Source organism: Eptesicus fuscus, chromosome 9 (genome assembly GCF_027574615.1).
Source record: "Eptesicus fuscus isolate TK198812 chromosome 9, DD_ASM_mEF_20220401, whole genome shotgun sequence".
NCBI lineage: Eukaryota > Metazoa > Chordata > Mammalia > Chiroptera > Vespertilionidae > Eptesicus > Eptesicus fuscus.
In genome coordinates this window covers 18115607-18127698 of record NC_072481.1, presented here as the reverse complement: position 1 = coordinate 18127698, position 12092 = coordinate 18115607, and the positions used below count along the sequence as shown (strand labels likewise).

The 12092-nt window shown below is 54.4% G+C and overlaps 1 protein-coding gene across 1 annotated transcript in view; it reads right to left on the bottom strand.

The window, feature by feature from the left end:
- Positions 1 to 7010: 7010 nt before the first annotated feature.
- The window catches only part of PTPRU (protein tyrosine phosphatase receptor type U), an 81144-nt gene continuing 76062 nt past the window's right edge, over positions 7011 to 12092 (bottom strand). The window contains exons 26-30 of the mRNA XM_008147972.3: positions 11451 to 11591; positions 9939 to 10064; positions 9648 to 9805; positions 8432 to 8567; positions 7011 to 8201 (exon numbers count right to left, since the gene is read on the bottom strand). Of these exons, the coding sequence (XP_008146194.1) occupies positions 8139 to 8201; positions 8432 to 8567; positions 9648 to 9805; positions 9939 to 10064; positions 11451 to 11591 (624 nt within the window). The 3' untranslated portion in view covers positions 7011 to 8138. The remainder of the gene's footprint in view (positions 8202 to 8431; positions 8568 to 9647; positions 9806 to 9938; positions 10065 to 11450; positions 11592 to 12092) is intronic.

Sequence of the window (12092 nt, the reverse complement as noted above, 5' to 3'; positions counted from 1 at the left end):
ACATTTAAATAAAAAAAGACTGTGAGGGTGTACTGTTGGCCCCTTCAGGTAAAAGCAAACTGTTTTTGGTAGTCCTCACAAACTCATAAGGGGAAAAAAGGCAGTAGCTATGTCAGTGGTTATATACCAAGTGCTATACTGAGTTGCTCCAAGAAAGACGATTTCTGGGACAGAAGCTGCAATTGGAGTCACCACTGATGAAGCACACAAATCTCTATATTCTAGTCATTTTCCAAAACCCATCCAACCTCTGCACAGGCCAGCAGGCAAGTTAAATGATGATGAAATAGGAATGATCACCTCTGTCTATTCCAGTCTTCATCAGTCCCTAAAATTTCCCCTGGGACAGAGAAAGTGCTCCCAGTTTACTGTCATGGTAGAGAAAGGAAGTTTCAGGGACTTCCATTTTTTCCAGAATTCCTTCCATAATTGCCCTCACTCCCTGAGTCAGAGGCCCAATACGGGGATCCTTTCCTAAGTTATACCCAAACTCTCACGTGAACAACTTGGCAGTGCTGTAAATGTAACTGGTGCTTACATTCTGTGACCCACACAAGTAAACATTTTATTTTCATCAATAGCAGCTCCATTGCTACATGAAATAAGATATTTTTTTTCATGGAAGCTCTGTGGTTTTCAAACCAGGATTTGAGCTAATGAAACAGCCTGAACTCTTAACGTTTGTTTTTTCTTGAGTGCTTCAGTGCGTTCAAGAATCCACCCCACACCACAGTCCTTGCCGTCGTAATCACTAATGTGATGGTCAGGGGTAGTGGTCATTTGGGCTCCCAAGACACTGTCTTCAGCGGGCATCACATCAAAACCCATCGCCGGTGATAGCACAGTTACGATGCCACTATGCTGTGGATTGCTAGCATCCCAGGTCCCGCTGGCAGGGAGCTCGGCACTGTGCTCAAGTCCACGGGCAACAAAACCAATCAAAATTGCCCTTTCGAGGGTCTGTTTCCTGGGACCACCCCTGCTCCTGGTTCTATATCAATTCAATCCAGACAGGAGACAGAGCTCATGGCCCATCATTTTAATATGAAAATTTTAATATAAAGAATTAACTAGCAAAGGGTGGTTAATTACTAACAGAGGTAAAAGGATGCTAAGGGACCCAGAAGTAGCAGGAAAAGGGCATCCGGAAGAAAAGGTGTTCTGCAAATTAAAAATAAAAAAAAACTACTATGTCCAGGCTGAGGGAGAGTGGACAGTGAAGGAGCTCAGGACTGAGGAGAAGGTCCTCCCTGAGGACTGATTCAGCCCGCCTCAGTGAGGGTGGGATGGCCGCAAGATCATGCAGCCTCTAGTGGCTAAGAAACTTGCCCGGGAGTGTGGGCTAGCACTGGTCTGTAGAAGCGGCCTTCAGGAAAGTGAGGCCTGAGGGTACATCTGGAGCTGGTTTACAAGAGTCACTGAGGTTTTGGCTCCTGTACCGGGTTGTTTTCTATTCAATAGCGGGGAGGACCAGAATCTGGAAAATTGCCTTCCTGCTGCTCTCACCTTACAGTGTCCCTCTTGCGCCCTCTACTGGCAAAGCCTATCATTGCTCCAGCAGGCAAAAGAACTCTTACAGGGTCCGGCTCCAGTATCACCAAGCAGGGCAAAGAAGGGTGTGTTTGGAGCTCAGAGACAATAAATCAATAACCGGCATTGGGGAGAGGCAGGTATGGATGGGAGCAAAGGGCTCACTAGGGAAAGAGGCTCTGCCTGTGGGGGGCGAGGGGCAGGCATGGGCTGGAGCCCTGGGGGGAGAACTGTTCCCAGCTCTCTTCGAAAAGAGAACGCAGTCACATAATGAACACAGCTCAAGAAAGCCACATTGTTCCGCTTTCAAAAGAACATAAAATAAAATTCCTGGGCAGGCTCCCGCTCCCCACCCCTGGGAGCAAGTAGGAAGTGAGTTGAGATGCATTTCATTTTTCCTGAAGAGGCTTCCTCAGTTCCTTGGCTCCTGCTCACTCACCACCCCCCCGCCCAACACCCCACCATCTGCAGTTTCACCTGATATTCAAACACTCATTCAACAGCATTTCCGGCAGAGACCACTGAGTCTGGGAAGCTGCCTGCCTGTGGGCCTCAGCTGAGTCTGTCTCCGCTGCCTGTGCCGAGCCTGGCGGAGCCAGTGCTGAGAGGGCAGACTGAGCCACGGACAAGAAAGAGGTGGCAAGCAGTAAAGGTGGTTCAGGTTCAGACGTCCCAGCACGTCTGTGATGATTCCGAGAGCAAAGGCTTTGGAGCCAAGGGACGTGGATTCTAATCCTACCTTGGTTCTTTTCTCGCTGTATAACCTTAAGCAATTCGCCTCGCCTCCCTGAACCTGTTTCCTTGTCTATCAAATGGTTTTGGTAATACGTACCTCTCAGGATTTCTGGAAGATTAGGGACAATGTCTACATTAAGTATAATGCAGGGACCTACCAGGGTGAGTGCCCAGGCCCATCAGACCACAGCCCAGGCCACACCCACAGTCTCACCAGACTCAGAAAGCAGATCTCAGGCCTGCTACCACTGAGCCACATCAGCCCTGTTAATGTAGGCTTATTGTTTATTTGTTTGTTTGTTCTTCTTTTTTTCAATTACAGTTGACATACAATATTCTATTGGTTTCAAGTATTAGACATTAAATAACTTATAAAGCGATCACCCCAATAAGTCTAGTACCCAGCTGGCACCATGCATATGTTATGGTTATGACAATATTATTGTCATAATAATAGTTATATTATATTGTCAAAATTATAGCTATGACAATATTATTGATTACATTCCCTGCCATTGTCAATGACGTTGAACCAGTGGTACTTCCTTGGAATGGGCTCCTAAGAGCACCTGGTCCCACCTCCTCACTGGGCAGATCAGGAGACTGAGCTCCAAAGACAGCAGATGTTTGCTCAAGGCCACACAGCATGGTGGTGGCTGAGCCAGCACTGGAACCCAGCTCATGGCATCAAGCCATGTGACCATCTGGAAGACTAAAAATAATGTGCTTAAAGGACGGGCTTTAAAGGAAGGCAGACGGTTTGAATTCTGGCCCTGCACCTTTCATTCATTCAACAAATATTCACTGAGTCTGTGCTAGGCACCACGCTCAGTGCAGGGGGCACAGAGGGCCAGGTCCACATGGCCCGGCTCTCTCACCGTCTGGTGGGAGAGGCAGTGAACAAACAGCCAATGAATAGCAAGCTGATCGCCCACTGTGAAAAGGCAACTAGGGACAGAGGGGGCAGGGCCCTGAGAGGGACAGGGACAGTGGGGCAGGGAGGCACCTCGGGGCAGTCGGAAAGGACCTCTGAGGGAGGGGCCATCTGAGCTGAGACCTGGATCCTAAGAAGGACCAGTCATACGGAGACTAGTGAAGGGCATCCAGGCAAGGGGTGTGAAGTGATGAGAAGAAATGAGGCCAGGGGGACACGGTCAGAGAAAGGGCAAAGGTAGCCCAGCTAGTGTGGCTCAGTGACTGACTGAGCGTCAACCTAGGAACCAGGAGGTCATGGTTCGATTCCTAGTCAGGGCACATGCCCGGGTTGTGGGGCTCTAACCCCAGTAGGAGGCGTGCGGGAGGCAGGCAATCAATGATTCTCTATCATCATTGATGTTTTTATCTCCCTCTCACTTCCTCTCTGAAATCAACAAATGAGAGAGAGAGAGAGAGAGAGAGAGAGAGAGAGAGAGAGAGAGAGAGAGAGAGAGAGCCGTATCAGACAAGGCCTCCAAGGTCAGGGCCAGGAGCGCAGCTTTTACTCAGAGCAGTAGGAGGTCACTGGAGAGTCAGAGCAGGCAAGTGATGTGACCTGGCTTATTTTTTTTTCAAACGATCACTGGCTGCTGCCGTGCATTGGACATTTGGCGGTTGTGTGACCTTGGGCAAGATGCTTACAGCCTCTGAGCCTATCTCCGCTCTAAAATGGGGGTAACAGACCCTCCCTCCCAGGTTTCACTGGAGCTGGCATGACAACACACACAGAGCACTTAGCACCACGCCCCACGTGTTGTACGTTCCAAGTAACGCATTGCTGTTTTACATCACTGTGTCCAAAGCCCTCATCCTGCACCAGCGCGGCCAGCACCTGTTGAAACCATAGGTCCTTCCAATCCAATCCACACAGCCCAGCCTCCCACTGCCTCAGAGCACCTCAGCCGTGGTTTCTTCTTCCTCCGTTTCTCGGAGGAGGCGCCGAGGCCCACTGAGCGTCAGGACCTGCCTCAGTGCCCCCGTGGAAAGGAGGCCCTCAGACTAAGGGCCCAGACCCCAGAGTCCCTACTCTCTCCACACATGGCAAGCTAGGTTCTTGTTGGTTCTGGAGCCCATGCAATGACACCATTATTTCCGCACAGCCCTCAGCCATGGGGGTGTCTATTAAACCCTTGTCCATCAGGAGACAGCCAAGGGTGGTCAGCAGGATCCCAGTGACAGGGAGGCCGCCAGGGCCTGCTCTCAATTAAGGCCTTGCAAATGGCCTGAGCATCTATCAAAGTCACGGCTCCATCTCCTGGGTGCCCAGGATATATAACATGTCCCAATCAGAGGCCAGCAGAGAGGCCGTGAGAAGTAATAATTGCCTTGGCAGGTTCCTACAGGAGATTTATTATGACATAAAGAAACAAATTTAGCTGCTGGCAGCACCAGGCAGCCGGCCCATCCACACTTAGAGGAATCCTATTTGCTGGGCTGGGGTGCGTAGGGGCTTCTACCCCACGCCGGCTGGGCCCGTGGACCATTCGTCTTCTTGTGCTCTGGGCCGCCTTGTCCAAGAGGCTACCACCTCTGACACGTTTCACAGCCTTTGGGAATCAGCGCCCAGTTCACACATTACTCATTTGGTGTTGCACCAAGTGATCCTCTGGCTTTTGACACCACCCAGATCGTCCGTGGAGCAAGGTGATTAAAGGCCCAGGCTGCAGTCAGCCTAAACATGGGTTCAAATTCACGTCCGGACTCCGTCATGTACTGGCTGTGACTCTGGGTGAGTAAACTGCCTCTCTGAGACTCCATTCCCTCGTCTCTAGAAGAAGGGGGAGTGATGCCTACTCTAAAGAGCTGTTATATGAATTAAGAGAAAAAGGTACAAGGCATCGAACAGAGTAATAGGTGCTAAACAAAAAGTGATGGTGACCATCTTTATTATCCAAGGCTAGTTTTGGGGTGGTTTTTTTGTTTGTTTGTTTGTTTGTTGTTGTTTTTTTACTATGCTAGCTCTTTTTAAGCATTTTATCTCTACACTCCACCACCAATCCTGCAAGTAGGTATCGTTACGTTGATTTTCTAGATTAGGAAGCAGAGTGGTTAAGGCACTTGAGCAAGGTCACCAGCTGGTGGAATGCGGAGCTGGGGGTGGGATGCCGGCTTGTTGGTTCTGGAGCTAGTGCTTCTCCTAATACACAGCCTACCTTCCCAGCTCCTCTGAAAGGCCATGTAAGGCCACTAGTCAGACAGATTGGCACAACCACACTTCCGCCTTCCTTCCCTCCCTTCTTCCCTCCCTCATGCCATCATTTCTCGAGCACCAGCTCCAAGATCAGCCCTTTGCTGGCCAATGAGCACAATAAAATGATCAAAGAAATACTTCTTGCCCTTGAGAAGGTCAATACCTGATGGGGCAAAAAGTAAAGCTGTATCCACATTGCCTGGAACACATGTATCAGTTAGCTTTTGCTGCATAACAAACAATCCCAAAAATGTATTGTTTTAAAAGAAAGAACAATGTATTATCTCTCCCAGTTCTGGGGGTTGATTAGACAGTTTTTGCTAAGTTTAGTCATGCAGCTACACTCACCTGACAGGTCGGCGAGTCTAGAAGTTCCAAGATGGCCTAGTTCGCAGGTCTGACAGCTGGTATCTGCCACTCATAGGTCACACTGGTGCTTCTCCATGTGCCCTCAATCTTCAGGTAGGCTACCCAGGCTTCCTTACATAGCAGAGTTCCAGAAGGGCACAACAAAAGCTGCAGTGCCCCTGGAGGTATAGGATCCAGAATTTGACGTCACTTATGCCACATTCTATTGGTCAAAGCAAGTCACATTCTGTTGCTTAGCTAGTATCGGACATACATTTGTGACCTACCACGTAAGGCTCAGCAGTCAGTGCAGAATGAGTGTGAGCAGGCCAGTCTAGCTAGGCGAGACCCTAACTAATACATTTTTAATTCAGATTAAAGGAGGTTGAATTGTGTGGTTAGAATGGGTCCTAGCCTTTAACCAACAGAAAAACTGAGGCACAGAGAGTCAGCCAGTGTGCAAGCAGAATCAGTACATCATAGAGCCAGTCTCCACATGAAGAAACTGAGGCCCAGAAACAAGGGGGGAGAAGGGGTCTTGCCCAAGGTCATATAGCAAGTTTGTGAGAACCAGGAGCGACTCAGGTCCCTACCAGCCAGCCCACTCCTCCTCCCCTCCAGCCCCTGAGGAAGCCTCAGGCTGGGACTGGGCTGCACTTGGGCAGCAAGATGACCATCCCCAGATGTGTGTCTCCTCTCTGCTGAGTGCGCATAAGTAGCCCTTTCAGCACACCGGGCACCACGCAAGAAACTTAACCACGATGTCTTCTGCACCTAACAGGACTGGCCCCGTTTTACAGCTGGGAACGCAAGACCCGGAGAGGACAGGTGACTTGCCACCCAGGGCCTCACAGCTGGCGAGGCCCGTCTGGCCTGACTCCAAAGCCTGAGCCTCCCAAGCTGCCCCCAAAAGAGCTCAACCAGGTCCAGGCCCCAGGGGTGAGAGGCAGCTCTGGGACCCTCGGAGGTCTCAGGATAAAGCCCACTCCCTGCCTGGTGAAGAGGCCTGGGAGGAGGCAGCCATAAGCCAGAGTCCCTTGGAACCGCCTCTGCAAATGGAAGGACCTGAGTGATGCTCTGGTCCACACCTCCACCATATTTTATGGGAAAACGGATGCCAGACCAGCACGCAGGCCCCTGACCCCCAGTCCAGGGCCCTCCCTCTGCACTGGGACGCCGGGGCAGGTGAGCAAGCCCCAGGCAGGCTGGTCAGACACACACAAGGCCGCTCTGTGGCATTCAGAGAGCACGTTTATTTACAAAGCACTTTACAAACATCAGCTTTTGCCTCCCCACAGCCCCCTGCGAGGTAGGTCAGTAGTCATATCTACAGTTTACAGATGGGGAATCTGAGGCACGGAATGGGGGTGTGGCCTGCCCCGTTTTAAAGAGATCTTCCCGCCCACCCATCAAAAAATAAACAGAAAAGCACTGATCCTCCACCCCAAACACACCTTCTCGCTCTGAACTCTCAGGGTTGGGAGCACCCCTCACCTAACGGTGCTCCCTCCCCAGCTGGCATCCTGATCAGGAGCCACCGGAACCTCAACCCCACGGGCTGCTGTTCAGCCTTACGGTTCAGACTGCCACTGGCCCGGGCTGAGCAGGACCCGGCCAGGGAGGCCGGAAGTTATAGGCAGAGGCGCCTGAGGTTGTGTCTCATTCTGCAGACATTGGGTCAGGCAGGGAAGGGGCTTCACATCGGCAGGGGAGGGATGGGCAGATCCTGGTTCAGGGAACTCAGAGCACATGTCAGGGAAGCAAAAGTGGGAAGGATCATGAGCAAAATTTCCCAGGGGCTACAGGGCGCAGCGGTGGAGGAGGGGCCGCGGCTCCCCCCGGGGAACCTCAGTCTGACGTGCCCACTGGCAAATCAGGGCAGAGCCCAGTCTCCCCAGGACCGCAGGGACTCGGCCAGATGGGATTCTAGATGCCAAAGCCCAATGCACGCCCTGCTCATGTCGAGCCATGCTGGGTGGGACCTTGGCCTGGCACACGTTCCACCAAGGGCTGGGATACAGCCAAGGGGCTCGAGCCTGGTCCCCCAGAGCAAGCCGTTCTGAGCTCCTGTCACTCTGCCAGGCCGTGCCAGGCCTCTCGGCGCAGGCCAGCAGGACCCTACACAGGTGGGCTGGCCTGCAGTCTTGCTAAGCTCCTCCTTGGCCCCCAGGCTGCCCACGGTCCATTTGGCGAAAGGCCCTGCCACAGTGAAGGCAGCACCAAGTAGGCCCATCACCCGCTCCAGTGCCTTCCCTAGGGGTTGTGGTTGGGCAGAGCTGGGGACACAGGTCTTCCTCTCAGTCGGGATGATGGGCCTGGCCCTGAGTGCGCAGTGGGTGCTCCAGGCCAGGGGCCCCCGCTATCTTGACTCCAGCCCCTCCAGGTACTCCAGGGCCATGTCATAGCAAAAGTGGTACTGATCCTGGGGAGAGGAGAGAAGGAGCCATGAGCCTGGGGGGAAGAGGGCAAGCATGAGACCTGGCCCGTCCTGGGGAGAAGGGGAAATAGGGGGCACATTTTTGGCACCACAAGACTAATAGTGGGGTACCCAAGGCCCAATTGTGGGGACCAGATATGGGAGAGTGGGTACTGAGGGGGCTGGCTGGGCATGGAGGTTGGAAGTGGCTGGGCACAGGGGACATGGCACCTCACCAGGGTCTCCACCATATTGGGTTTGTAGTTCCTAAGCGTTTTGGCAGCAAAGAACACGTCCACCAGGTTGTGGCAGCGAATCATCTCCAGGACCGTGGCGCAGGCGCAGAAGGTGCCGCTGCGGCCACCCCCATTTCTAAATGAGACACAAAAGGTTTGGGGTAAGGCTTGGGGGCAGAGGGTGAACTCCCAGGTAAAGAGCAGGGCCAGGGTCTAAGAACCCAGAAGGAAGGGGCCAGGAGCCCACAGGTGAGGGCAGGGCCAAGGAACCCAGAAGGGAAGGGGAGGGGAGGGGAGGGGAGGGGAGGGAAGGGAGCCCAGAGCTGAGCAGGAGGTTAAGGGGTCAGAGTCTGGGCTAAGACGGACATCCAAAGCTGAAGGTATCTAGGAAGACAGCCCCCAGGAGACACAGCTGATTGTGAGAAAGGAGGAAGGCACACTCCCAGAGAAGGAATGAGACAGCCACAGAGGAGGGCAACGGAGCAGCAAGCAAAACCCAGCGAGCAGGATGGGAAATGAATACCGAGAATACCGGTCACCCCAGCAATGCAGACACGGCTACAAACACAGGTACACCCTGAGTCTCCACGGCCTATCCCCCGTCCCTCTCCCTCCTCTGTTCCTGTAACTCAGGGCATGAAGTCCTCTCGGGAGATGAGGGGCTGGACAGGCCCTCAGCCCCGTCTCTAGAGTCTCTCCCACTAGAACTGAAAGCCCCTGAGAGGCAGGCCAGGCCCGACCCGGCTCCGTCCCCGCATCCAGCACGCCCAGCCCGGCGCCGGGAAGGGCCGGCAAGTCTGAAAGCAGCAAAGAAGTGACTGCAGCCGACAAGAGTGCATAAATGAATCATGGATGGGGCACATGAGTTAATTAGTTAGTTAGTTAATTAATTAACTAATTAATTAATTAGTGAAAAAAGTTGTATGTGAGCATTCATGAACAAAGACCAGAAATCCATTGGCTTAAAAAGTGTACTCCAGGATCACAGGACTCTGGCGGGGCCCTAATTACATGGGCAAACTCCAGCATCACACAGGGAGAGCTGGGCAGTTCTGCAGGGTCAGAGCTGACTAGGATCCTCCAGGGAAGGCAGGGCCAGGCTCTGGGAGCCAGGGGCGTTGGTGCCAGCTGGAGTCCAGCCTTTCACACTGGACCTTTCCCTCACGCTCCCCGCCCCCTCCCGCCCCCTCCCGCCCCGAGGCAGGCCCGCACTCACAGGCAGTGCACGACGGTGCGCCCGTCCCCGCTCTCCGCCTGCCACCTGTCCACCTCAGCCAGCAGGCGCAGGAAGGCCTTCTTGGAGTCCGGTGTGTCCCGGTACGCAGACCAGCGCAGGAACTGGAAGTGCCGCACCAGCAGGTGCCCCTCCTGCAGCTGGGGGTGTGGGCAGCCAGCCAGGGGGACGTGAGCACCGGGGTTACCAGGCCCCCGGTGACCTCCAGAAGGTCCTTACAGGCCACACCCACCGCCACCCCGGTTCTCACCCTGGGGCTCCCGGATCACTCACCCTCGAGATGTTCTGCACCCGGAAGACACGGGCCACCAAGTCTTCGTCCGCTGTGCCGGACACAAACTCCACCTCCATGAGGCCATACTGCTGCCGGCCCGGCTCCGGCCAGTACTGCAGGCACGGCTGGCGGCACGAGCAGAGATGGGCGCTGAGCAGAGCCTCCGGGCAGCTGCCACTCACCCACCCCAACCTCCACACTTGGGCTGGGACTCCCACGCACCCTGGCCCACCCACTCACTCCAGACTCCTCTTCAGAGTCCATCCACTCTCCACCACTCACCACAGACGGCAGTGCACACCTGCCCGGTGTGTTTGCAGACACACACACACACAGACACACACACACACCCCGGGGCAGCGGAGACAAACCCTTCCAAGTGGGTGCCCTGGTGCTCCACAGCCACACCTCACACACCCACACAGGCTGCCTCTCCCAGGGGGGCCTCATCAGCCCTCCCATCCCCGCAACCCCGCTCCCAGGCTTCGCTCTCACTGCTTCTGCCTTCCAGCATCAGCTCAGAGGTAGGTGTCCCTGATGCGGCGACACCACTCAGCACCTGCCCACGACCACTCCATGGAGTCAGGGACCCATGTACCCCCCTCCAGGCCACAGACTTGAGACAGCAGAGGGACAGAGGCGGCAGGGCCCCCCACAACATACACACAAGTGCTCCGGGCAAGTTGGTCCCAGGCCCCAGCTTCTAGTCTCAGCTCTTCCTTATTCTGGGCCCATTTTTCTGCCTGTGAAATGGCCCCACGCTCCTCCCAGACAACACCAGGCTCCACTGCTTCCTTTTCTGACTACACACCTTCCTCTTCCAGCCTGGGGTTCTGGCAAGTCCTTGCATTCAGGCCTGTGCACATGCTGCTCCCTCCATGGGTCACTCATCCTCCAACTCTCACCCTCACCATCTTCATCCCTGCCATGTACTGAGAGCCTCCTGTGCACTAGACATGGCCCAGGCTAAGCATCCTACCTCTGTCTGACATGGTCCTGACAATCACCCCATGAGATCACGGGCGCTCTGATGGTGCCCATTGCACAGAGAAGGAAACTAAGGCTCAAACTATTTCCTAGATCGAACAGCCAGAAAGTAAGGAGGCTGGAACTTTTTCTGCCTCAAAGAGCCCTCCCCCACCCCCCACGCCCCGTGATGGGCGGTTTAGTTCAGAAACTAATCGGCTCTGGAAGGCGGCAGCGCAGAGTAGGGGCACAGCTCTGTGCTTCCCAGCTGTGACCTTGGGTCTTAATCTTCTCACCTGAAGCCCACAAGTGCAAAGCGGAGTCCCTGGCACCGCAGGTACTTAATAAAAAGCAGCTCTTTTCCTCCAGTCTGACAATCTCATTTAGAGACAAGGAAACGGCATGCACACGGGAGGGAGCGTGACCTAAGGTCACTCAACCAATAGGTGGCAGAGCTGGGATCCAACCCCTGACTTTGGGGATGTGCCCTGAACGCACGGTGGCGTGGGCAGCAGGCAGCCGGCCGCGGCCAGCAGGGCCCTCACCCAGGCGGAGTTGGACTGGTGCAGCTGGTTGAGCATGACGATGGAGGTGCACCCGTAGTCGTAGACCAGCCTCCAGAAGTCAGGCGTGGTGCTCTGCAGTGGGTGCAGGGTCACGATGAAGGCTGCGCTCCGCGTGTAGCTCTGCAGGGAAGCCAGGACTCAGCCGGGCCACTCACCGCCACGACCCAGCCCAACCCTCTGCCGCAGGCTGAGCCTCTCCCCCCGGCCCACACAGCTGCGCCCCACAGGACCAGGCTGCCGCCATTGGCCCACTCCACAGGTTGGCCAGTACACGGAGGCCTGAGTGGTCAGGGTGAGCCCCCAGACCTCTCTAGAGTCCAAGCCTATGGCTCCAAGGAACTAAACAGCAAAAGGTCCCCAAATGTGTGACAAGGGAAGCTTGGGCCTGGTCTCTGCCTCAGGGCCTTTGCACGTGCTATTCCTATCGCCTAGAACAAATTTCCCAAGTGTTTACATGGCTTTCTCCCTCACTTCCTTCTGGTCTTTGCTTAACTGTCACTTCCTCCAAGAGGCCCTCCTCAACCTTAACCTCATCAAAAATAGCCACACATGCAATTCCCGAAAACCCACATTAAATATTTCTTCTGCCTGGTTGATTGCTATAGAGATTACCAGTGTCTG